The sequence below is a fragment of the Oreochromis aureus genome, linkage group 6 (assembly GCF_013358895.1).
Source record: "Oreochromis aureus strain Israel breed Guangdong linkage group 6, ZZ_aureus, whole genome shotgun sequence".
Taxonomy (NCBI): Eukaryota; Metazoa; Chordata; class Actinopteri; order Cichliformes; family Cichlidae; genus Oreochromis; species Oreochromis aureus.
In genome coordinates, this window is record NC_052947.1 from 15,478,192 (window position 1) to 15,505,297 (window position 27,106).

The 27,106-nt window shown below is 42.1% G+C and overlaps 2 protein-coding genes across 9 annotated transcripts; one reads left to right on the top strand and one right to left on the bottom strand.

Moving 5' to 3' along the window:
- Window positions 1-573: 573 nt before the first annotated feature.
- On the bottom strand, window positions 574-23,016 carry pcm1 (pericentriolar material 1). 8 transcript variants are annotated; one of them, XM_031757287.2, is made up of 40 exons: window positions 22,831-23,016; window positions 21,527-21,641; window positions 20,832-21,080; window positions 19,893-20,219; window positions 18,595-18,765; window positions 18,019-18,138; window positions 17,609-17,795; window positions 17,159-17,268; window positions 16,650-16,923; window positions 16,413-16,560; window positions 15,896-16,111; window positions 15,545-15,711; window positions 14,585-14,808; window positions 13,800-13,942; window positions 13,582-13,711; window positions 12,878-13,048; window positions 12,558-12,736; window positions 12,162-12,377; window positions 11,807-12,068; window positions 11,530-11,675; window positions 11,246-11,448; window positions 10,628-10,808; window positions 10,238-10,542; window positions 9,868-10,029; window positions 9,552-9,608; window positions 9,171-9,343; window positions 6,723-6,854; window positions 6,039-6,168; window positions 5,459-5,623; window positions 5,236-5,333; window positions 4,503-4,637; window positions 4,197-4,400; window positions 4,039-4,098; window positions 3,793-3,943; window positions 2,425-2,585; window positions 2,274-2,337; window positions 1,952-2,160; window positions 1,741-1,833; window positions 1,462-1,585; window positions 574-1,266 (listed from the first exon to the last, which is right to left on the bottom strand). In XM_031757287.2, exons 2-40 carry the CDS (start codon window positions 21,620-21,622, stop codon window positions 1,241-1,243), a joined length of 6,369 nt encoding a protein of 2,122 aa, XP_031613147.2. In that variant the 5' UTR covers window positions 21,623-21,641; window positions 22,831-23,016; the 3' UTR covers window positions 574-1,240. The 8 variants fall into 8 exon arrangements, with proteins under 8 accessions (XP_031613147.2, XP_031613152.2, XP_031613149.2 ...); XM_031757292.2 differs by having other exon boundaries at window positions 11,807-12,065; window positions 22,831-23,015; XM_031757289.2 differs by having other exon boundaries at window positions 22,859-23,014.
- A 52-nt stretch (window positions 23,017-23,068) lies between these two features.
- On the top strand, window positions 23,069-25,919 carry sart1 (spliceosome associated factor 1, recruiter of U4/U6.U5 tri-snRNP). Its single transcript, XM_031757294.2, has 2 exons — window positions 23,069-23,260; window positions 23,425-25,919. Exon 2 carries the CDS (start codon window positions 23,432-23,434, stop codon window positions 25,739-25,741), a length of 2,310 nt encoding a protein of 769 aa, XP_031613154.1. The 5' UTR covers window positions 23,069-23,260; window positions 23,425-23,431; the 3' UTR covers window positions 25,742-25,919.
- Window positions 25,920-27,106: the final 1,187 nt, after the last annotated feature.

A 27,106-nucleotide genomic window follows, 5' to 3' on the forward strand; every position in this document is an offset into this window, starting at 1 on the left:
AATGTAACAACACAACTCAAGACTCAAGCTTTAGTAAACCTGTGAAATCCAGCTTTAAATCTGCATAGGTCGATTGTAAAAAGTGGAGAACTCAGAACTGCAACACACAGTATATTTTCTATTTTTCCAGACTCTTTAAGCCTCAGAGATGGTTGTGTGGGAAAATCCCAGCAAATTAGCAATTTCTGAAATCCAGTCCATCTGATCCCCAAAACCACGCAACGTTCAAAGTCTCTTAAAATTGCCTTTCTCAATCTCAGAGTCTGCTGAAGTTCAAACTAAGTGTGTAGACGTGGTCAATAAAATGCATAGAGTGGCTGACCTTTAGTCGGCTAAGTAGATATTTATGTTACTGACCAGTTGAAGTGGCATACCTTATATTTACCTACATTCACCGACCACTTTATAAAGTGATATATACATGTTTTTAGATATAATTATATTTGTTCAGTAAACTATGCAGGTGACAGTTCATTCAAATTTAGTGGTATCAAGAAGTAGAGCAAACAATCAACGAGCAGTAATGGAGATTTATAGTTATGATATATGTAGTAACCACATGACAAAACCATATTTGAAAGTTCCAGCATTTTATTAATTAAAACTTTTTACTGTAGCCAACATTTTAAATACATGGAAAGACTAACCATTAACTGAAACAGTATATAAGGAGGAGTGTGAAGGGACAAGCTGAGTTGGAGCTTAAAGGTGTGTTCAAGCTAAAGAAACATTTAGCTGAAGTCAGCTGTCATCTCTTTGTAAATAGGAACCAACTTCAGAAAAAGTGAGATGTACAGTAACAGTAAGGCCAGAGCAAGACAAATAAAACATTAAAAACAAAAACAACAAAAAAAGAAACATCAAAACTGATATCGAACTGATCCCAGAACCATGGGGAAAAAAAAAAATCTAAGGCGGATCTGAACAGGAGTATCAACACTATAGCGATTCAAGCAGAGGATTAACTGTTGTGATCCAGAGCATAGAAAAAATTCTCTGCTCCAGATTATCCATAAATCACATTAAATATTCAGGGATAAAATGAACCCAAAAGTGTTGTTGTATAGGAGTACAAGTCTTAGTATTATCTGTTGCACATGTGTTTGTGAGAGAGTCGCAAATGATTTGCAACTTTAAACTATCAGATTAAGAGTTAACAATCCTACAACCAGAACAGGTTTTAGGGTTTTAAAGTATAGTGTTGCTAAAAAACAAACAAACAAAACATCTGTAAAATTCTTTAAGCATCCTGGGCAGCAGCGGTTTCTGAAAAATAAAAGAGAAAAAAAAGGTACAATTTACTGTCACAAAAAAAGCTTCACAGTTTGTTTATGTATCGACTTAAAAGCTGCTCGGGTCTGCAGATGTCTGCCGAGAGACGGCGGCTTTGCTTTTGGCGAAACGTGTGACATCCGCACAAACAAAACTGTGATCTTGACTGACAGAGACTGTAATCCATACCTGGTTCCTTCAGTGCCTGCGCGTTTCCCACCAGCCCAGTCAGCAATTCAGTGTTCCCGTTGAGGATCTCTACCGACAGGTTGTTATTCTGCTGCTCCTCCACGATCCTCTTCTGCAGCTCCTCCTGATGTTTACAGCACACAGACACACTGTACAATCAGACACCTTTTGCCACGGGGGTGGGGGTCATGCCTCGGCTTTTAAAATGCTTGCAGTTAACTGAGCGTTTTGGGGTTTGTTTGGTTTTTTTTGTTTTTTTTACTGGTAGTCTTTACGCACCTCACACATGACTGTGAGCTGTAGCGGTAAGTCGTCCACCTTAACAAAGTCGTCTTCATCAGACTTTTGGCTCGTGTTACCAGATCCCACCTCCTGAGCACAGTCCAAAAAAATAAAAAAAAAATAAACAGCAAATTAAGGTTTGACAATATTTCTACAACAGGAAGGGGGGGGGGGGGGGGGGTCACATATAGGTTATATTTGGACTTACATCCACGCTGATCATGACGGGCGAGTCTGTGTCTGGGCTGCTTGTGGTCGGTGCCTCCTTAGTGACATCCTGACCTTGGTACATGGTGGACTCCCCCTCTGAGGCAACAGCAGAAGCCCCAGCTTTGCTCTCCTCCTCGGGGCTCTGGCACTCCACCCTCTCGTGCTCCTCCACTCCAGAATCCACAGTCTCAACTGACCTCACGATTTCTGCAAGGCAAAGTTTGTGAGTGTGCCAAGAGAGTCCTACGATATTCCTGACAAGTTTATCGCGCACTGGCCGGGATCAAATTCAGCTGCTGAATACGTAGAAAAAGCCTCACCATCGTCATTCTCCGAACTCCTCTGTTCAGTTCTTATCTCTTCAGCTTCGCTGGCTGCTGTACCCTGGAGTACAACACAATTACACAGTCAGACTAAGAAGAAGCTGCTTAATAATGTAAGCTACAGCTGTTGCACATCTCCATGGCTCACCGCGGCTGTGCTCTCCTGCTCCGCCTGTCCGTCTGCAGAAGCCTGTAAGGATGTTTGGACGTCTACGGGTCCTGCTTCAAACTCCTCGATTTCCTCCTCCTCGTTCTCATCCTCCCCGCTGCCATAGTTAGTCAGCGCCTGCGTCTCTGCTTTGGAGAGACCTGAAAAGCAAAAACAAGTGAAAATAAGACGGCAAAGTGGCCGGGGTGCAGCTTCTAGTGAGCAGCGATTCTCTGTTTTGATTCCCAGCTGGTTGGCCATTTTCCAGGTCGTTTCCACTGTTTGTTCTTGAATAAAGGCGTAAAATCCCAAAAGTATGTGCTTAAAAAAAAAACCTTTAAAAACAAAAAAACATAATGACCTTTGGGTTTAAAACTGTAAGAACATTTGAAGATTCAAAAACATTTGAACTCAATAAATTATGATTACAGATAAAGAGCAGTTGAAATATTTGCACAATTTCAAGGGCACCAATCACACTGCAGATAACTTTTTATTATTCTGTACTCAGGGTCAGATATCTTTCAACTTGTACGCCTTTTACTGAAGCAGCCTTTCAGATCTACTAAACAGCAGCTCATTTAACATGCAGCCTCTGTTTACCTGTTAGAGACGTGGCTGCGATTAAAGTTTTTTAGAATAATGGTGTTTACTGAGCAGCTTTGTAATTGCAGGAAACACGGCATCAGAATTAGACACCTGCACTGAAACGACTCCACTTCAGCCAGCGAGCAGAGACACTCAATTTTCCAGAGATGGTTTGTACCACACTGCAGTGGAATAACGAGCACACATACACCTAAAAGGTAAAGAACTACTTGAAGATCAAAGAAGACCAAGAAGTGCTGACTCTTGTGGTCAGTTACCTGACCTCAAACTCCACCTGTGGGGTGGAAGAAAAGACGGAGAAGAAAGCGGAACTTTCTTAACACGACAAGGAGATTTTTGGAGCATCGTAGGGTCACGCGGGGATAGCGCAGGCCGTCACACCTCGAGTGCTGCAGTTATTAAATCAAAACTGAGGCGTGATCAGACACCACAAGAAAAAGTTGCCAATTTTGTGTCATAAATACTACAAAACAGAGTAAAGAGCAAGAAAGTGAGGCTGAAAGAAACCTTTAATGTAAAGTTCCTATCAGAGTGGTTACCGACCATTTCAAATTACAGGAGCATAATTTGAATGCTTTTTGTTTGCATTTTTAAATATTTAGACTCTTATCACCTCTGAAACAACCTGCCTGACAAGTAACCTAATTTGCTGTTTGTAAATTACAGCAAAGGGCTGAATTCTGTTTACTGAACATTTTTAGCTTGAGGACCTAAAGTTATTCACAAGAACCACCTCTTCTTTCTCCACTTTTCACTCACTGATTGACAGAGGCACTTCCCGTCCACCTTCTTCATCCTCATTATCCTCTTCAGCCTCCGAAGCCTCACTGCTCCTGCTGTTCTTCATCTGCGTCTGCAGGTAAAGCTCCTGGGAAGCAGAGGCACCTTCCTGCTCAGCTTCATCTTGGTCCTGGAAGACAGTGAGAGACGTTGTTGTTACAAAGATTCATTACTGACAGTATTACCCAAAAAAAAAAAAAAGGCATCAGTGTGAAGATTACCTACCTTGTCTTCATCTGTGTATGCTGGAGAAAGAGATTTATCGCCGCCACCGGCTGTATTATTCTAATACAGAGGAATAAATAAACACAGCATTAAAATTAGGATCAATCAAGCTAACATTGCATTACAAATGCTTGGAGAAAGAAAACAAAAGATGTAACCTTCTGACTGTGTTTGGCTTTACTATTCTCCTCAGCCCTGTTCTTATTTTTGTGTTTGGCTGCCAAAGCGATGCCGCTGCTGTTGTCCAAATCCTGCATGAGCCTGAAGAAGGCCAGTTCATTGAAGAGGATCTCTGAAATCTCCACAAGCAGGTCCTCCCCGCAATCCTTCAGAGTACGGCCGACAAATTTACTGAGAGAATCCTGGAAGAAAAACAAAGAGCGAACCGTCAGAAAGGCAACTTTTCATGTGATCCAGCTGCGCTCGTTGAGGCAAATTTAGAGCAAGGCTGGCACCGGTCCTACCTGCAGTATGCCTCCCAGCTGTCTGTGGAAAAAACGGACAAACTCTTTGCTCTCGTCGTTTTGCTGGGTGAGAGTGAGGACCATGCGCCGGACAGAAGTCAAGAGCTGGATGGAGCACACCTCGTCCATGTTCTCCTGTGAGAAGAAAGACGGACAATAATGAGTCATTTTAGTCTTCAGTAACTGCTCAGCAGCGCAACCTTTACTGACAACCGAACGCACATTAAAGCAGTGTGTGGAGAGCTATCGTTCTCATTTCCAACTCCATATTTTATTCTTGGACTTTGCATGAGTCCTAGTTGAAATTAATCCCTGTTTCTCTTACATTTGGTGCAAACCTTCAGTTCAGCCTCTGTGCTCAATGCTATACACCTGAAATACACACCTTATTAAAGATCTCACACACCTTATTAAAGACTGAAAAACAAAAAACTCTGGAACTGAGGGATTAGAGCTTATAGAGATTTCTTGCAGCCATGTACATTTTTGAAACCTTGGAAGAGTTTAATCTAATCATGTGAGATTTGCAAAGTATATAGGACAGAAAATATTGAAAAGGTTAATAGGTCCCACTTAAAGGCTCATTTGTTCAATGCACATTTAGTTGAAAGTTCATTAAGTAATTACTAACAAACCACAATGTGTTTCGTTTCTGTTACGGATAGAAAATTCACGTCACTCGCATATTAGCAAAAAGCCACAACTCTATTTCACTGTCTATGGTTTATCCTACCTTAAGGAAGGGAATGACTTCTGTCATGATGGCTTTTATCTGACGATCCAACTGCTGGGTGTCGATCTGAGGGCAGTGCACTTCGCCTCCTGCAGCTCCTGATCATAGAGAAATATATATATTCATTCAAAACGTCATCTATTTATAATAAACAGCCATAAGGACAACAATTAGCCAGCCACAGGTCTTCTTTGTAGACATGCAGGATCTTGTGATTAGGTACCTTCGAGGTGCTCAGCAGGGTTAGCAGGACGTTCAGCATTTGAGACATCAGAAGTGCCTGCATCTGCAGTGCTGGCGCTGCAGGGGTTAAACTCAGCTTTAAGCTTCATGCGCTCATATTCCCTAATCCTTGCCAGAGCTTTGTCTAAATGAATCACCGTGTTGCCTGTCAGAGCCGCACAGAAAGGAGAGCGAAAAGAGGAAAAAAGGGGGGGGGACACACCAAAAATTTTACAATCAGTAAAGCAAGAGAAAAAGAAAAGAATAATAGATATTTTTTGCATCTGTACACAGGTTTACACCATAGGATCAAACAATGTATGGCAGCCTTGCTCTCAAGTTATGATAGCAGGCCAGCAAGTCAAAGTTTTACATTGCCAAAAAATCCTGTTGTTTACTTATTGATCCTGACGTGTAAACTGATTGGTTTACCCAAACAAGCACCAACAAGCCCAGCTGAAAAAAAGCAGGGGGAGGTACCCGATTTGTAGTTCAAGGCAGAAGGAAAAGCGTTTCGGATGAATACCGCCATGTGGAACTTTAAAAAAAACGACATTTTCCCCAAATACATTTATACATACCCAGGTCATCATTAGCAAAAGGTTCCAGGTTGGAGGAGGTTGACATGGTGCTGTCGTTGTCCACAGATTCTGCATCATCCCTCTTCTTCATCGTGTCTTGCGTGATCCTCAGATTTTTCTCCACCACCTCCTGAAAAAAAAGCCATAGTTCAGATTTGAGGCACATACGCTGTGGTTGCCATTTTTTTAGCACGGAAAATTAGACATTTCATCCATCACTCCTGAACGAAGCCATTATTTAGACAGACGAAAGCCTTGGCTCCCAATTAGTACAACTCTGGGGACCTTGGAGGAGAACAAAGACCACATGTCTGATCTGGCAACAGACACAGGCAGAAGAGGGTCATTTTTTTCCTTTCTCTATTTCCTTTTTTGAAAAAATACTTCTGACACGTGCCGTCAAGTTAAACTCAAAGACAATGAAGATCGGGGAGGGAAAATTAAAATCAGAAAATAAAGAGGGACATGGAAGGATGAAAAGAGACAAGACGAGGCGGGATGAAAGGAGATGAGGCCGAGAGAGAAATTAACGAAAGGTGTAATGAAATGTAAGAAAGAAAGCGAAGGGGAAGGATGACAATGAGGGATGAAAGGCTTCAGAAGGACCAAAGCAACATGGAAACAAGAGAAAGGAGAAAAAAAGTGTGAGAATGCCATGCTGGGAAGCAATAATGTTTCTCTTACTGCATCACTGGTAGTCAGGCTCTCGCTGGGTGTGAGCTCAGACTGAGAGCCGGCAGCCCAAACTGCAGGACCAAGACGGGGCATCTGGTCTTCGGTTGCGCTCCTCTCGGCTAGATGCCTGCTTACTATGTCCTGTAAGAAACACACAGACAGGGTATCATAACTGTTAGATCAAGTGTTTCAGTGTCTCTATCTGCCCATGCCATGTCACACACATATAAACATTACAGTGCATGCAAAGACACAAGCTAGAGATATGAAGTCCATGAAAAAGGAAGTCCATCAGCAAAAACAAAAACTGAAGCACTAACAAACACACACACATAGGGATGGGTACCGGTGTCCGGTGCCATGATGGCACCGGTTCTGACATAAACGGTAGTAACCAGACTGAAAAGCAGCGCACATTTCGGTGCTTTATTTCGGTGCTTTTTTTTCCTGAGCCAATTCTAGGCAATCATTTTACGTTTCCGAGGATAGTAGGCGGGGCCAGGTACGTATGTTCTTTTAGAGCAGAGCTACAGATTAAAAATGCCCAAGGCGAAGCGGTCAAAAGTCTGGCTGTACTTCACAGCAAAAGATGCAAACTCAGCAGCCTGCAACCAGTGCTTTAAGCTGATACTGTGATACTGTCAAAGGAGGTAACACCTCAAATCTGATGAAACACCTGGCGACGCATAGCGTTTTTTTTAAAGCCGAGAAATGCGCCGTGTTTGATAGCTTGCTGCGAGACCTCACACCGTGCACATCTACTGTGGCTGTGGTGCCTGTTATTGTTAGCAACATCCCCCAAAAACCCAAAGAGTAGAGTCCTGGCCCCTAGCCCTGTCAGCGTAGCAGAAATGATGACGGATGATGATGGCAGCAGCAGCCGTTCTCCTCTGCGTGAGTAGCTTCATGTTGTTCGTGTGTAATTTACGTTGAGTACGCTAACCACATTATTACATTAATGCATGTAAGGTGAACTAGCAAACACTGTCGTAGTTACATGCGGCTGTCTTCTTGTTTGATGGCAGATGCTCCCTTCACCCTGGCCAAAAAGGCTAAAATGACCAAAGAAAAAGTGGAAAACAGTTAAACATGAGAGGTTTTTGGACAAAGTTTGTGTTTTTTTCCATTGCTTAGGCACTGCTTCCAGCCAAGAGTGAGACCATATATGCCCTATAGCTGCAGAAAAGGCTAACATTGTTATCTTGTTACAAAAAAAACAGCTGAACATGAGAGGTTTTTGGACCAATTTTGTGTTCTCCATTCTTTAAGCACCGGTTTGAGCACCGTTTAAGCACCGGCACCGTTTCAAAAGTACCGGTTTGGCACCGGTATTGGATAAAACCTAAACGATACCCATCCCTACACACACACAACCCTAAGTTAACATCCCACCCGGCATGATTTCTTTATCTTGTCCACCATTGCTAATGTTTTGTGTGTATATGTCACTGTACCTGCCATGGCAAAGAGCTACAGAGCTGAACTAGACAGCAGTCAGGAAAAAGAGAGGAAGACAGCCCAAATTCCAGTGGAAAAAAAAAAAAAAAAAAAAAAAAAAAAAAAAAAAAAATCACCCCTCACCTTTATTTTAGGTTAATACTGTAATCTTGCTCAATTGACAGGATTCGTTTAACCAACTTCATGCAACTCTTGAACTTAACTTCCTTTTATGCATGTGGCTAGAGACTGACCACAAAGTCAAACAATGTTAGTTCCACTTCAAAGAAAGTTTCACTAACCCTGGCTATCAGCAGCTAACACAGGCTTACTGCATCAAAACAGCAACACTTACTAACAGAAAAGTTCAGGATCTCCTCAACAACTTTCCTCAGTATCACTTATCTGACAGAAGTTAGCTTCACAGGCTCATCGACTCATATCGGACTCCTTTCACAACAAGTTTTACAGCCTCCTCTAGAGTAAATAGACTTGGACACATGCTGACAGCTAAGGTCAACCACAGACTGACAGCCTAGACTCACTATACATGAATTATTACAGTGAGATTCCATTATTTCGGTTTCAGAAGCCAAAATCACACGATTAAAATTTGATCAATCTACCTAGTGGAAATGCAGCCAGATATAGCTCTAAAAACAAACAAAAAAAACCAACTAATTTTGAAAAATAAAACATAAAAAATATGATCTGTAGCCATTGTCAGCTGTAGCTCTAGTCTCAACAAAAAAGCAGAGATATTTCAAACCTCTTTCAAAGAGGTGTTCCTAGATATTTTCAGACGATTGTAAAAATCTGGAAAAGTCCGTGATCAAAGTTATATCTTTAATATTTGACAGACCGATTTACAGATGTTCATTGCCACATTCTCACACCGAATCCTCTTTTCAGCCCGATGAAGAAAAAAAAAAAAAAAATCAACCCAAAAATCTTATTATGTGTACCCAGGACATTGGATTTAAACAGCAGTTGAACATGTTCTGAACATTTTGAGCCTACCTGTAGGGAATACAGTGCCCTCTGGCGCAAGTAGTCCGTGTTGAGCAGCTGCAGTTCGTGGAAGAGCTCAATGAGAAAGTGTGGCCGGGACTCATTCTGGGATATCAAAGTAGCTACTTCAGAGTAAATGGTCTCCCTCAGCGTTTCAAACAGTGAGAAGTCACTGCTTGCATCTGAAATTTAAAGATGTGACACCATTACAGACAGATATTTGCAAACTGCCACAAACAACAGAAAATAACATACAAAAAACTACTGACTATTTTCACAGCTAAAGATTTATCCTGCACACAGCTTTAGTTAAGCCAAAAAGGAGAAGAAAACAAAAAAGCCCATGCATGGGATAGTTAAGTAATGCTAAGATCTGCATGGTGACTTTACCTGGTGCTTCAGTGCATGCAATTCTGTTAGAGAGGAAGGGTGTTCTCCAAGCATAGGCTGTGAGTAAGATAAATTAAAATTGACAAAAAAAAGGAAATTAACCCAAAATTAAAATGAAATCTGTGGTCATGACGAATGTGCCAAGTCAATTATATATATATTAAAATAAAAAGACAGGGTGTTATTATGAAAGAAAAAGAATAAACATTCTGCAATAAAATAATGTGGATCATAAATAAAAGAAAACACACACACACAGAAATAACAGAGGAAAAGGAGGGTGCAGTGATTTTACTACAGGCAGCTTCAGCCATACCAGAGGAGAGGTCGTTCCGTTTGCTCCCAAGCTTAGCCTTGCTGTCCAGCTTCTCTTGAGTAAGTTTGTCTAAAAGACTCTGATTGTGCTCCTTCTGATGGCACGTGTCTGCCCTCTCCTGGACAGAGTCTGCAGTGCTGCCAACACTGTCACTCTCATGACCTGAGGGAGCCACCACAAATGAAAAGACACATACTGATAATGTTTCTCATATCAATAATTTGACACTTAGGTAAGGAAATGCAGAAAAATGCCCCTGAAGATAAACTCACAATACAATGGAACTGAATTCAACAGCTTTTAAAAGGAGCTTCCTGCATAAAATATTTAATTGGCCTCTCAGCAGGGTGCGGCATTCCACTTTTAATACCTTCACTGTTCTTGCCGTGCCCTTTGCTCCTCCTGCGGCGGCTCTTGGGAGTCTTGCTTCGGGAGGCCAGGTTGGCTTGTGCGGAGGCCTTGCGCCCGGTTTTAAAAGTCTTTGTGATGGTGGTGGGATCGACCGGCTCGGGCATGCTGCTTAAGCTTTCCTGCGACCCCTTGTCAAAGTCACGATGTCTTGATTGGCGGTTGGCAAAAATGGGAGAGGAGGAAGGAGACTCTCGGGCTTCAGCGTTAGCCAGTTGATGGCAAGTGATATTGTTTGTGTAGGAGGTGTTAAGCCAACCTGCCGCCCTAAGGTAGGGAAAAAAGGAGGTATTGATAACAATGTTCCACAAAGAAATACAAATGAGTTTTCAGGCAACATCGATGGACATACCCTCTCTCTGTAGAAGTGTTAAGAGGAGAACGCTGCAGCGGTGGAGGGAAACTCATGTATTCTGTTTTAATTGAAGTGTTGGGATCTGAGTGCTGCTTCTGATGTTCAGGAGTAGCCTGACCTACTGCACCTTGAGGAAAGTCACCCATGGAACCAGGGAACAGGGGATATAAATTAAAGCCTTCAGACAGAAAGAAAAAACAAAACAACTTAGATTAAGCTGGCAATTAAGTCATTGCAGTCAGATTTTTTACATTTCACACCTACTGAAGGTCCCCTTTGAATGTATTAACCATTTCTAAATCAAATGCACTGACTGAAAATGTGTATCCACACCAATAATAACATTTTTTCAACAGTGTTTATGCCAGAGCAGTCACTGGAGGTTATACTTTTAATTTTAGAGTGGAAAATAGAATTTCTGGCACAGTGTAAAATTTGGCTTTTATAGTACATCATAATCAATAATTCTGGTTAAAAAGTGAAAATCCTTGTGCAAACTTCCTCTCTTTTGAGACTCAAAAATGTTTGCCCAGTCTGTCATTTTTATTACACAAAAATTCAAAAATTATTTAGAGAGAATTAAACCCAAAAAGCTGATAAATTTGCATATCATACCGGGTGGAAATGGGGATGTCATGTTGTTGGCTGAAGGATGTAGTGTAGAGGAGAAGGGGAGGAAGAAACCAGGAGAGGCTGGAGGGCCGGAGCTGGATTCCTGGGATGATCCCTGCTTCTGTGTTTGCCAACCTGCTGATGAAGAGGAAGGCATAGGCTGCTGCTGCTGCTGGCGAAGAAGGTCATTGAGGACCTGCTTTAGTCTGAAAGAAAAGTGACATCATGTAGTTTCTGTACTTCATAGCCATAAAGTGAAAAATACTTCTTGAAGTTGCCGTTTTCACCTCTGGATATTGTTCTGTTGCCAGGCCAGCTGGGTGTAGCACTGGTGTAACTGGTGCATGATGAGTTGAACCTGTGGTGATGACAGGTTGTTGGGCAACATGCTGTACTGACCCGTCAGCAGAGTTTGTAGCATGTATGATAGTGTCTGTGGAAACAGGTGAGACACAAAAAGAATGCCTTTCACTTGTTGACAGCGGTTTTAATCCAAACACTGGACACAAACTGCAACCAAAGAGTGTTTCAGCATCTGTGCATGTATGTGCTGAGTGCACTAACCTGCTGGTCCTGCAGGAGTGTCTGACACATGCTGGTGCTGTAGTCCAACTGTGTCTGTAGCTGGCTGACCTGTTCCTGCCAGTGATACGAGCCCTCGGTGAAGGAGAGCTCCGAGGCCCAGCGCAGGTTCTCTTGTCGCCGTGTGCCCCCCTGCTGGCTTCCAGACTGGTTCAAACTTCTTGACTGCTGCTTGGCCTTAGTCTTGTTATGAAGAAGCCCGCCACTGTCACTGGAAAAGGCTGCCGGAGGCTTCAGATTGCTGCTGACAAAAAGAAAAAAAAGCATATAAATTTGTAAATTACTGATCTCGTCACTAGACAGTGACATAAATCCTTCTTCTGCCACTTGGTCTGACCTTCCTTGATTCTTCCTGTTACTGTAGGAGCACAGGTTCCTGCTTGGTGAGTAGAGATGAATGTCATCATCTGAGGTGCTATCTGTACATTCTTCCTGCTCTTCTTCTTCCTCTGCGCCCATCTCCGAGCAATATTCCTCCTCCTCATCATCGTCGTCGTCGTCGTCATCGTTATCATCCAGATGGCATGGAGAGGAACCCCAGGTGGCCATTGTTCTAATAACAAATCATGAACAATGGTTCAAAACGTTTGTGAAACAATGACAAATGACTACCTGGCAGGGGAAATGCTCTGCATCCAAAAAAGAGAGCACATGTTACACACTTTAGCTGCTATTCATCTTCAAAAGATTATTATCTCATGAGACAGACCCCCTAGAACAGAATCTCTCCTACCTTTCATCCCTGCTGACAGGCTGCGAGGGTGTAGCGATGCCCTCTTGGTCTTCAATCTGGCAGGCAGAGTCTCCAAGACCACTACGCCTCTGTTGTTCAGCCATCAATGACTCTAAGTGCTTTCTTCGCTGTCTCAGTTCTTCGCGCAAAATTTGATGGCGACGCATTTCTGACCAAAGCTGCCATTTCAAAGCAAGAAAACAGAGACAATCAGTGGATGTGGATTATATTCAAAGTGTAAAGTGTGTTCGATATATCACAAGAGTTGGTTTAAATAGTTAGCTAGCGGGTGTTCTGACGTCTATGGTGGAGTCTGTCACCTCATTGTCAGTGACTGAAGAAGTAGCTGCTTCTTGGGCCGTGGCTTTGAGTACGGCTGAGTTTGTTTTGGCTCCAGACGATGGAGGAGCCGGGGCGGGTGCAGGAGTGGAAACTGCAAGTGGAACCTTCCTCAGCAAACCCTGCTGACTCACCGTGCTGGACACAGATGACTGGAAGGAACACCAACAGAAATACTGTTTACATCTGAAACCAGCCCGTAACACCTGACTTATAAGCACAATGACAACATGACATGGCCAACTGTGTTAGAATAAATCTGTGGTTACAGTTACACCGGATGAAAATTCAATTTGTCATATAACAAAGCAAAAAAAAAGACTTCTGAAGTATGAGTATAAACAAGAGATTCATGTTTTAATGTTACAAACTTTATCTACTAATCCTATGTAACGTACATTTTTCTTACAGCGAGTTATTTTTAGAAATTTCAAGTCTGTTTGTGCCATTAGTTGGCTTTGACATAACCGAGCTGCCTCCAGTCACTTATGTGTAAACAACAACACAGGTGGACATGAACTGAATCCACAAAATTCAATTTCAAGTACTAAGAATCAGAAATAAAAAGCATTACTTATTACATTCTTAAAGCGTTAACATGTCAGTTTTTATACACTGAGACTGTTCCCTTTGTCACCAGTCCTACATATAGCTGCATGTATGTGTGTTAATATGAGTGAAGTACCTGAAGGTCAGGGCAAGCCCACTGCAAGTCCTGGATCTTGCCTTGGATTTCAATGAGCTTTTGACGCTCTTCATGAAGCATCTTCAGCTCCTGCTTCTGCTGACGTAGCTTCTCCTCATACAGCTTTTCTCTGTCAGAAGAATAGGGTGGGACTGATGTGATGCAAATTCAAAGTCAAATAAAGGGTTTTCAAAAAGAATCTTTTTACAGTACTGTACCTGGCTTTGCTGGAGAGGCTAATTTCTCTGGGACTCTGTTTAGATCCTGCTCCTAATGTCCCCGGCACAGAAGCCCTGGTGTTATTTGGCTGCTGGCGTAAAGCTTCATCCTCATTAGCTGTTGTTCCATCTGTGTCATCACTCTGGATACACACAGATTGGGTCAGTGCTTCTTCACTAAAATAATAAGTCATTTATGATCTAAAGGAACAGTTCAACTGACTGCTTTAAGTGTCTTTAAGAGTCTTTTCCTATTTTTCTTGCAGTTGCAGGTTTGTTTGTTTCATATTCCAACAAACTAATGTCTTATGTTTATTTAAAACATAAGTAAAAGTAATGGTGGTTGAATTTGTTTCCAAAAATCCAAAACAGTTCTACATGTCTACTCATGTCTATGTACTCTTACTGAATTCCACTTAAAAGCTTTGGCACAGTATCAGTGGTTTGTCAGCTACAGCTGGCAGGGTTAGCATTTAAAGCTTGGAACACTCTAATCTGTAAGTCGCTTCGTATTTCAATAGTGAACCTAAACATAAGTCCCATTAAAGTGTATATAAGCAACGGATTCCTCAGTACTGGGATAAAATGATTAATTTTACACACATTTACAGAATCAGAGCCTCATGATGGTTTACAGTGGTTGTTGCTGTTTTTTTTAATGACAGTTTAATCTGGAGTGTCTTTGCTGTTTACAGGTAGTTTGGATTAAAAAAAAACTCATTTTGTTAAGCTACGCCCAACTCATGACCACAGAACTTTGAGCATTGTCCTCTCATCTTTCTCACCTGAACCATGGCCACCAGCTCCTGCAGCTGCCACAGCTTTTGCTTCGCAGTCTGTCGATGGACCTTCTGACCAAAACCAGCTTCATTCCCAAGGCTGCTCCTCCGACTAGACTCCGATGCCTCGCTGTCTGGAGCCACAGCCTGCGCCCCTCCCTCATTATCAAGACCATCTTCATCTTCATCCTTCAACAAATTATAGGGGATGTCCCTGTTGTACTGGCAGTCTAAATCAAAGCAAAGTTACAGGAGTATCACTTACAGATCACAGAAAAACAAAACAAAACAAAACAAAACAAAACATTGGTCTGACTTTGACTTGAAGTGGCTGTTCAAATCAAAGAAATAAAAAAGGTTAACATTATTTTATACAATGGTCAAAACACAGCAGAAGACAACACATATAATGAGTTTCTCATACATAGATTTTATTTGGGCATGCCACCAGGTATTTTAACAGTCTCTCAAGAATGTTTGCTGCAGCCTGACGCCGGTTATCTGGCACCGCTTTAGGCTACAGGAAGGATTTTTCAAGATTTGACATGGGTTGTCAAACAAGTGGCAGACTAACGCCATTCACACCAGCATTACAGATTTTCTCTCAGACTGTACTATAGTCTCTCAAGAATGTTTGGTGCGCAATTTTTACAAATTTTTCTGCAGCAGTTTAGCAGCAGTCAACCTTTTGCTTTTATTTTGAAAGTTTAAACCCCAAATGGTAGATAGCCCTACAAGTCCTTCCCATGTCATATTTTCCCTACTGGCTAGCTCAATCTGTTATGTAATTCAGGTGCTGTACTCCAACTACACCATCTTGGACAAACTGGAAATTAAATGCAATACATATAAGCCTATTATGACTAACTCTGTTACTTTCAAGAAGTTTTTTTACCAACTCACATATTTTTATTTATAAAATAACACTAACACCATCAAGTGTGTGTCAGTCTGTGCAGTGTGTACCTATGGCTGAGGGGATGTTGAGGCTTCGAAGGTTTGCTGCTGACCGGTTGTTGATCTCACATTCAGTGTTGAGTCTGCCGTCCCGGTTGTTTGTGGCGCCACTCCTGGGGCTGCGCCCGTTGGTCAGGCTGTTCAGGTCTGCCCAGTTCCCACCGCGCTGTGGGTTCCTAAACAGATAAGGCGCAGTAACCGTTGTGGTGTAGAATTACTTACACACAATCACCTAATTACTAATGCTATCATATTGCAACTTGGAACCAGTGACAATAATAACCATTTTAACAAAAGATACTGAACTTGTTAACAAAGACTAAGAAATTCAAAAACCATTTTATTCATTAAGTTGCCCACCTGATGTTAGTTACAGGCTGGCGGTTCTCCTGCTCCGAGTCAAACATGGCCTCAAACATCGAGCCATCTTCCGTCTCATCTTCCTCGTCCTCCTCCTCGTCATCGTCGTCTTTCACGTTTTCATTTACTGCATCTACCATCATATCAGAAGTCTGCTCGTAGTACTGGACCAGCTCTCGCAGTTCATTCAAGCGCTTGTGGACCTCCTTCAGCTTCCTGCAGGAGGCAAATGTGAGTATATGCTAGGTTTAATCATTCAAAATTAAGTGACAGGCCAGGAAAATATTTTCACATTTCTGTTCCTTTTCAAAGGCTAAAGTATAGAAAAAAGAAAATAAAGACTGCTATAAAAGAGGAGGTCTAGTGTCTTGTTGAAGAGCGCTTTAGAAAAGGCCGTGTAGAAGATTTTGTGACGTCAATGTTACACTATATCCCCACTCCCTGTACAACAACCTGCTGTTGATATTTGACCTGCCTATTCAACTACTTCAAGCTGTGTTTTTGTTTGCGTACGCACCTGAGCTTATCTGCTGAGTTGGAGCTGTCCTGCTGTTGTGTAACTGAAGGATGAAAGGAAGTTGAGGCTGAGGCCCCAGAGGTCAGAGTGGATGGAAACTCTGAAGATCCCCCCATACTCAGACTGTACTGTGCTGACAAGCCACGACCTGAGTGAATCCACACGCAATTCATCAACATCTTTAGAAGAACAAAAGCCACGTAATGGTTGAAAAGAATGCCTTAAAAATACTCATACGTGAGTTATTATTGAGTGTCTGGTCTCTGAGTGAATGCAGCTCCTGCAGGATCTTGTCCATGGTCTGCTTTTTGTCTTGGAGTTCCTGGAGTTTGGTGAGTTTGGCACTGGCAGCTGTTGCTCCAGTATCTAGACCAGTGTGTGGGCCAGAGGCAGAGTGGAGGAGCGGCCTGTGTTGAGGGGGGCCAACAGGCTGCGGAGTCCTAGACCAGCACACCTCTCTGGAGAGGGAAAGACTCTCTGCCTGACGCCGGTTATCTGGCACCGCTTTAGTCTACAGGAAGGATTTTTCAAGATTTGACATGGGTTGTCAAACGAGTGGCAGACTAACGCCATTCACACCAGCATTACAGATTTTCTCCCAGACCGTACTAAACAAATAGTCTGACATGACTGGCACCGATGGAACTGATACGAATCTAAAGTCAGTAGACTGATGACTCACACAGAGGGGATAAAATTATATGATTTATGGACATGAGAGAGTTGATTTACAGTTTCTACTATACCTGAGAGTCATGAAGCTGGTTGTGGAACCGCTGGATCAAATCGTTTAACTCATCATTGAGTTCTGAGGTGATGCTCAGACCAGAAACACTGCCTGTGGTTTCTGTGACAACTAATAACAACAAAGACATTAAGAAAAAAAACACCCAACAGATTTATTTGTGTCAGTCACTGAATATAAATTTGTGGTGGTGCAAACTCTTAACACCTTTACCAGAGAATACTGATTAATGTTTATAAATACATGACCTCTGCTGAATAAATATTTCCTGAGAATATTCCATCTAAGATGTCAGGAATGCATAACCGACCGTTTGTGAGACAAATCTTTTTTTAAATTTTTCTTCTAAAACTACTTTACACAAGATGTGATGTGAATGATCATTCTAACCCTACACACTAATAGTCTGTACACAGTGATTATGCCTGTCACTTTTTAGTGTATATCTCACCGGTGTCTTCAATCACAGCGAGTGCCTGCTCTGCACTGTACTGCATGGCCATTAGAGCTTCCTGTCGGCCCTGCAGGGCCCTGAGCTGCTCCTGCTGCTCCAGCATCTTCTTCAGCAACTCGTGCTGCTTACGCAGATTCTCCAATTCTTCTTTCTGGTCAGCACGCATGGCTTCTGGCCTTCCTCCCTACAAAATGCACACCCACAGACAGTTAGAATTATTGGCTTTACCAAAAGCCATGTTAACAATAATGTACTGCTACTGAACAAGAAGGTTAGAAGAGATAAATAGGACAAGATTAAAGCCAGAGGAGGGACAAAATGTTTAGTTTCCATTTTCTCATTACAGAACTCAAAGACAACACCGAGTGTGTAAATACTGTACATATGTACATAACAGGTGTACATACTGTTGCATTTGAAGCATCTGAAGATCGAACTTCTGTGTTAAGAGAAGTGCTCTCTGCCACTGAACCTGAGCCAACTGCAGAGTCCAGCGTCCCCACATCATCTTCCTCATTCTCCTGCGCCTATAAAAGCAGCAGAGAGAACAATCAGTGACTGAAAAAATAAAAGTATGAAAATCGAAAAAACTGGCATGTCTATAAACTCCCTCTCTACTGCAATAGATGGTGATAATAATTCATTTGTAAACTATAAGACTTAAGACCAAAATGTATCTTTCTAGAAATGTTAATTTCTTAGAGAAAATCCTAAATGAAACTTCAAAAAAAAAAATTAGCAATAAAAAGAAAAATCACAGGACAATAAAAAATGGAAATTACAGTTTTTACAGCATATCAAAGCTTAAAACATAATCAAACTATTAAAATCAGAATGATGAATAGTCCATAGACAACAACAAACTATTTTAGTTACGAAGAGGGCAAATCTTTTTAAAAACTGATTTCCAAACGATGTAAAAAGCATGAAGTAGATTCTAAAAGACGTACGGGTGGAGCTGGAAAAACAAATATCAGATTTACCAGCATTTTCTGCAGGAACCGTAAATAGGACTTCTCCTGCTCCTTGAGGTGGTCGATGAGATGAGAAAGACGCTCCACGTTGGCCGGCACGTCATTCTTTTCCACCAGGTCATCCCGCATGGAGCTGGCCTTACTGATGTACTCGCGGATCTGTACCAATTTGCTCACCACCTGAGACCAGAGAAAGAGAGGAGGGTGGTGTAAGGGTGTGGGTTTCAGATTGGAAATAAAGAGTAGACAGAGAAAGACTGTAGGATAGGTGAGCAAGCATCCGTAAGAAAGGCTCAGACTGGGCTAAACAAGGGCAAGAAAGGGGGTTGGGCGGAAACTCACTGGGCACCGAGGGTGGCATATTTATAAAGTGCCCTAAATACAGCTTCACTTCAGCTGCACTGGCTCTCCCTCACTTTCATCCTAGTTCTCGTTTCTCAGAGTAGAGTGCAATAACACACAGATGATGACACATATACGTACGGTTAGGTTATTTCACTTGCATAAAATATAAATATCAAGAAAAGATCAAAAATTTTCATTGCATCTCAGTCAAATTAACTATAAACACAAATGTGTGTGTTTTTGGTAAGTGCCATTTACCTCTGACACTTCAGCCGGTCAGGACAGTCCACAGTCTGTCTTTGCTGGAGGTCTTGTACCTGCCCCATAAACTAACTATAATTGCTATTCACCAAGTGTAGTTCTAAGAAGTTGGTTTTAGGCCTTGTTCCTTGCTTGCAAACATTTCTTTGCAGTATCTGAGTGTTAATATTATAGACCACATTATAACAATATAACCCCTTTTTTGCAATTTTACATTGAGTAACATTCTTAAACTTTTAAAGTAGGCATTCATAGCAACTGCAAACTAATATTAACTTATTGTTAGATGTTCCAAAGTTTTTTTCGCTGAAGTTTTTCCATCTTATGAATTATTCAAATGATATTGGTGGCATCCACTTCAAACATAGTGTTGCATTTAAAAATAACAAGCAAGTTATCAGTTTTAATACTTCACGTGTCATCTTTGTCCTGTTTTGATCAATACAAGGTTTCAATGATGTGCAAACATGTTTAACACACTGTTAAAGATTCAAGTTCCAGAATAGATCTCCTCTAACTGCTTTAAAAATTATTATTTTCCCTCATAGCACCATAGGCTGGTCAGAGTTTTTAATCATTAAAAATCCCATCTACTCAATGGATTGATATGTCTGCAACCTGCTCTCCACTTAATCCTCAAAACTCCAAGACATCAAGCGGACATCAAACAACAGATCAAATTAGTAACAACAAAACATTACCTGGCTGCTGTCTACTCTCGGCTCTCCTCTGCCATGTTCCCTGTGCGACGAGGGCAATCTGTCTGTGCTGCCATGACCGAGCCTCGGAGGTTCCTTGGTAGGAACCACAGGAGTTAATGTGTCTCTGAGTCCTTGGCTCTGCTTCTTAGTTTCCTTGGTGATCGCTGGAGTAGCCGGGGCAGAGGAGGAGGGAGGGAGCAGCTCCTTGCTTTTGTTAGTGTTTACATGCAGAGGTAGGAAGTTGTAGGGCTTCTTGTTCTCGACAGCTAACTGGCGCTGGTTGTTGGCAGCTGTGACGCGCCCCTGGGAGTCACTGCCGATGCTCCGCTGAGTAAGAAAAGTCATCCCAAATGAGACAAATCACCACTCAAAGTTCTGGGTGTTTATTTTTTTAATGAATCTGACTACTGAATATTTTTGTTCCCAACAGGCAACAAAAACAGTCAAATTTTTTAAGTGAAACAAAGAAATGCGAAGGCTGGGACACCTGAAGCTGAAAAATAAACTGTCCTTGACTCTGGTAGCCAAGCTATAACATTTTTTGTGTCATTTCCCAGATGAAATTTATACCAATGATATGTCTGCTACCGGCTCTCATGAGCCAGTATGACTTGTAAGCCTTACTCCATTCCTGTGGCATGCATGTGCATTCCTGTAATTGCAGTAGTAATAGACCTGTTCACCAGACACATTTTTCCTAAAAGACAGCAGTCATATTCATCCAGTCACAGGACGCACTGTCAGATTATAAATGCTGTATTGTGTTACTGCACAGCAGCTCTTTGAACAGAAATCAAAAGCAGCAAATGAAGCCAGTTAACATTTTAATACAACACCACCACCTGAGACGGGACATAGGTGTCATATCACTAACAGTAAGTCATGCAAGCCACTTTTTGACAAGTAATCTATCACAGAACAAAAAGCAAAGCATTTTACCTCATCCAGGTCTGTAAAATTGATCCTCTGCCGGAGTTTGTCTAGTTCAGCCTGGTCCGGTACAGACATCTGGGTGGTGTACTTCATATGGGGGAAGGAATGAGGAGTGCGTGCTCTCCTGCGACCTGCCCCTGGAGTGGACTCTGGCGAAATATCATTAGTGAGGCGGCTTTCCACCACCACAGCTGACAGCTTTTTCTTGTTTTTCTCTGACGATCGGTTGGCTTTCTTCTGCTGTACACCCCAATCCTTAGGAAAGCACACAAAAAAACAACATTTTTTAAGGTTAATTATTATTCAAGGTAAAATCAATGGAATTTATTTATTTTAAGCGAGAGTGCAGTTTAACATAGTTCCAATATGGAACATGATCAGAATCAGAATGAGAGAAGCTTTATTAATCCTGTAGGGAAATTGATTGACAATTAATTACATAATAACATAATACTATAAATACAAAACTAAAATACAAACTAAAATACACAGTGTAAATAGCGTACAAAGGAAAGTAGGATAGACGGCTATAAATGGGAGTTACCATAGCGTTTATATTGCTTGCTAGAAAAAAAGATAATGAGCTGTACTTCAAAAAGAAGAGAGTACAGGATAGAAAAGCCCTTTATTGTCATTGTACATGTACAATGAAATTATGGAGCTTCTACAATTCTGACATTCAACATTGGGCCAGCCCTTACCATGTTGTTGAGCCTATCTTCAAGACTGCAATTGCTTACAGTCCAGTTGTGCAGCTCTTCTGCACTGTCATCAAAAGGTGTGCCTCCAGTTGCCATGCTACCCTCCTACAGCTTGCTGAAATTCACAACAATGGTCATGCTGGTCAGCACAGAAAAAGCACTCAAAATAAGTAAGTACAAAAAAGTAACACACAACTATATCAAAATGACACCCGGTGCGGTTAAGCAAACGCTTCTTAAAAGCTTGCTGGAATCCACAACAGAAAGACACCACACTGAACCACGGACTGAATTAAATCAATTTCTTCAATGACAAACAGGGCATTACGCAGTTCATTAAAACGAATTTGACCTTGTTCATAATTTAACTTTATGACTAAAGTCACTTGGCTAATCGTATTTAGCTATTAATAACAACGTACGGTTAATTAAACAGGCTCTGAATAAAACTTCATCGACGCTTCATATGATGGACGGTCACAGTTAACGGTAAAGCTAAATATGCATCAGTTCTTACCACCAGAGTTTAATTAGCGGCTTTCTTTTTAAGCTCGAAAGCATCAGTACCTCTGCGCTGATCACATAAACGTGCCGTCTGTTTTGGTACCCTGTCTCTCAGCGCTAGCTACCGTTTGGTTATTCTATGTGGCCCGCTCGGATTCCCGGGGAAAGCTAAGCTATGACATACTCCCCCCCAGCGCGCGACGGCTTTTAGCGTGAGCTTCATTCCTGTACTCCGCAGGGGAATTTATACTATTACCAACAAGAGGTCCACGGACGATTATTGCAGCAGCTGGTGTTGGCTATAAACACAGACGCTAGTATCAGCGTACACATCATATTTGCTAAACTTCACTAGCACAACACTTGTGACCTAGTTCCGTCCCGCAATCGCCATGGCAACCCCGACTAACCCGTACCAGCTAACCCGGTGTTTAACGTTTACGCTGGTCTACAAAAGAATGAGAAAACTAGTGTCGCTAGCGAGTGGCTAAAGTTGTCAAGCTTGCCGATGCAGCTGGCTAGTACTAACCAGCTCCCAGGATCGTCGTAGCAGCTGCTCGCAGTGCAGCTAACTTTAAATGCATCGGTAAAAGTTCAGTCTCACAAATATCTCGCATAACGACAGCTGAACTACACTTAAAAGCTGCAAATTCGGTTATTTATGTGGATAAGTTAAGGTCTGAATAACTTCTGTGCCACCGCACATTAGCATCAACGTAGCTATACCACAAACGTATCATGTTAAGTGATGGCTTTTGGTCATTTTGTTAGGACTGCACTTGCTAAGGTAGCTAGCTTACGTTCCAAGATAAGCAACTGTGTTGTCACCGTTCAGAGCCAGAAACGGACAGAGATGTTGTTGCCCGTCGTTGCTCTTCATATACGCCAGAAAGAGCTTCACAGATTCTCTCTTCCTCCGGTGAAATCCATTTAATTATTAGCAACGTTTCACGTTTCCGAGACGAACCAACTAATGGACGCGTCCCTTGCGTGACATATACACTCCCGCACGGCAGGCGGCGACGTCAGCCTGTGGCTAATGTTCGATCGCAGGAAGTGTGTTTTAAGGAAACAGCAAGGCTGTTGTTCGCTTTATGTTTGTTCTTAAACTTGGAAGAACGTGGAGTGATGTTATTTACGCTGGCCTGAAGAAAACGTACAGCCGACTACTCTAGTGCCTGACTGAGATTGGATTTTTAACGCAAAGTTCAATCTTTGCCTTCGAACTACGTAAGTTGTGGCTTCGGTTAATGACGTAGATTTCGTAGCTAATGTAAGCTAGTTAGCACGGGAAAGCTAACTACTTTCCCTTCATCAATCAAATCTTAAAATTGTCAAAGCCAGCGGTTTTATTTTTCAGTGTTTGCATTTTTAATTGTTGTTGTAATTTGCAGATAAACGATGGGTTCGTCTAAGAAACACAAGGAAAAGAGCCGCGATAAGGACACAGAGGAGCGGCGTCGTGAACATAAGAAACATCGCCACAAGGAGCGCGACAGAGACACTTCGGACCGAGACAAGGAGAAAAGAAAGCGCTCCAGGTCCAGGGAAAGAAGCAGACGGGAGAGCCGTGGGAAGGGTGAAAGGAGCAGCGGGGAACCACGAGTGAAGAAGGAGAAAGTAGATGCGGGATTTGAGGAAAGCAATACTGAAGTGCAGCCTCAATCTGCGAGCGGAGATGCATCTCTCAGCATCGAGGAAACAAACAAACTCAGGGCAAAGTTGGGTCTGAAGCCTCTGGAACTGAATGAGAACAAGAAGGAGCTTGGGACCAAAGAGGAACCCATGGTTGCAGAGACCATCAACCCCGTGGTCATCCAGCAGCAGAAAGAGATGAGAGAGAAGCTTGCAGCTTTGAAGGAAAAACGCATACTCAACCAGAAACTGGGGAAAGTCAAAACCCTAGCTGAGGATGACTGGCTGGATGACACATCCTCCTGGGTCGAGAGAAGCAGAAAGCTGGCAAAAGAAAAAGAAATGGCAGAGAAAAGAGCCAAACTTCTGGAAGAGATGGATGAAGAGTTTGGTGTCAGCAATCTGGTAGAGGAGGAATTTGCCCAGATTAAACAGGATGCGTACACATCTCGAGATTTAAAGGGACTCAAAGTGCAGCACAAAGTCGAGTCTTTCTCTGAGGGCCAGACTGTCATCCTGACCCTAGAAGACAAAGGTGTTTTGGAAGAGGAGGAAGATGTGCTGGTAAACGTAGGACTGGTGGACAAGGAAAAAGCAGAAAAGAATGTGGAATTAAAAAAGAAAAAGCCAGATTACAAACCTTACGAAGAAGAGGAGAGTGTTGACGACATGGTTTCGTTTAAATCTCGCTCTGTTCTGTCAAAGTATGATGAGGAAATTGAAGGTGAGAAGAAAAAGAGCTTCCGGTTGAATACAGGTGGTTTCGCCGATGGAGAGCGAGAGCGCGAGCTCCAGGCCATGAAAGAAATGCTGCGAAATCAGGCCCAGTCCTTGGAAATGCCTGCGCTCTCTATCGCCTCAGAGTACTACACACCACAGGAAATGGTGGGCTTTAAAAAGACAAAACGTAGAGTGAAGAAGATCAGGAAGAAGGAGAAGACATCCACTGCAGATGACCTTCACCTCGATGACACCCGCAGCTCTGACTTTGGCTCCAGGACACGTGGCCGAGGCCGCAAACAGGAGGATGATGAAGACCAAGAAGTAAAGAAAGAGGAGAAGGTGGTGACGCATGAAATCCCCCTGCTGTCTGACGACATCAGGATGGCAGAAATGGACATAAGCGACGATGAGGAATTTACCCCTCCTGAGCCAGCTGTAATTGAGGAGGATGAGGCAGAGCAGGAGCTGCAGAAGCAGTTGGAGAAGCAGAGGAAGCTGAAGCAAATGCAGCTCCTGAAAGACTCTGGGGCGAAGGTGGCAGAGCAGGTTAAGAAGCTTGTTAAAGATGACAACGAAGACGATCCTGACAAGAGGAACAACATTGTTTTCAATGCTACCTCAGAGTTTTGCAGAACCCTGGGTGATATCCCAACATACGGACTGTCAGGCAACAGAGAGGACCAGGAAGACATTATGGACTTTGAACAGGAGGAGGAAAAAGATGATGCTGGAGGTTCAGACTCTGATATGGATGAGAATGTTGGATGGAGCACAGTTAACCTGGATGAGGAACAAAAACAACCAGATTTCGCCACAGCCTCTGCCACCATTTTGGACGAGGAGCCCATCGTCAACTCCGGCCTCGCTGCTGCCCTGTTGCTGTGCAAAAATAAGGGTCTGTTGGAGACTCAAATGCAGAAAGTAGCACGTGTCAAAGCGCCAAAAGGCGCCCTGCCCAATGGTGACTACTGCATTGAGGACAAGATGGGCTTTGATGACAAGTACAGCCGCAGAGAAGAATACAGAGGCTTCACGCAAGACTTCAAGGAGAAGGATGGCTACAAGCCTGACGTCAAGATTGAGTACGTGGACGAGTCTGGGCGGAAACTCACTCCAAAAGAAGCTTTTAGGCAGCTCTCCCATCGATTCCACGGAAAGGGGTCTGGAAAAATGAAGACCGAGAGGAGGATGAAAAAGCTAGAGGAAGAGGCGTTGCTGAAGAAGATGAGCAGCAGCGATACCCCTCTGGGAACTGTGGCTTTACTGCAGGAGAAGCAAAAATCCCAGAAAACACCATATATTGTGCTTAGTGGGAGTGGAAAGAGTATGAATGCAAACACCATTACTAAATAAACATTAGGGGAGAAGTGTATTATAATTGTGTATAATTAACGTAGAAACATTCACGTGCATAGATAAAATACACCACACACATACACATCTTTTAATTAATGTCTACAATTTAATGTCGTAGTTTATAGAAGCTGCATTGTTGTGTTGAAGAATTGTTCAATAAAATCAGTACAATTCAGAGGAAGTGTTTGGTTTTCCCTGTGTTTGGAATTTACATGATTAATTCAGATCACAGCTATATTAAGTCATAAAAACAAAATTATTTCTCTAATATTGTAGGTTATTTACCTTACCACAAAAAAGACTACTGTAGCTGTGAACTAGTGCTATATAAAAACCTGGATATATTGAATTGAGCACTGTGTGTTTAAAATGCCTTTTAGTTTCATGAAAGCTGTTTGATTAGGGCCTGTAATTGTGGCCTGGCAAATATAGGCGGTGCATTTAATTTCAATATTTTTAATGGAAACAACATGACAGGAATTAATGCAAACATAAGAATGCGTTATGGGTGCACACATTGAGTATCTTCCCAAAATATAACAATATAAACTCAATGGCCACTTCTTTTCAAATGCTTGTTAATAAAAAATGTCTAATAAACCAATCAGATGGTGTAGACATACTTAAGATAACTTCCTGAATTTGAAAATGAGCACCAGAATAAGGATGAAGGGTGATTTCAGTGGCCAAATGTGGCACTGGTGTTGGTACAAGACAGGCTGGCATGAGTACTTCAGAAACTGCTGATCTACTGTGAGCTAGATGCAAGACCACATCTTTGGAATAGTGGTGTAGTAGGAGATTGACAAAGTGGATGTGCAGCCAGCAAATCTGCAGCAATGAAGATGCTGTCATGTCAATATGGACCAAACTCTGAGGAATGTTTTAAGCACTTTGCTCAATCTATGCTTCAAAGAATTAAAGTAGTTCTGAAGGCAAAAAAGGCTCCAACCTGGAGGACTAAACTCTTAGTTATACGTTAATACATAATCTCTAAATTCTCATAAACTGGGCTGAAAGTCATGCTATACATACACCAATGTAGTTTGGATTTTTTTTTAAAGGAAAAGCAGATAAATGAACATATTTTTACATGCATAATACCATTCATATTTATTTACACTGTAAACCAGAACAATACTAATGGGGCATAGCCAGTTGATTCAGATGTAAAGGTATTTATAAATATACATACCTTCTTTGAATTAGTATGAGAATGAGTATGGACATTAAGCTTGTTTTCTTTACACTGATATAGCCTGCTTCTTTTTTGTCTTTGGTTCTCCAGCTCCTCTGCAGAACCACAGACATTATTAGAGACAAAGACCCCTGAACTGAAACGTATGGGAGAATTCTACAATA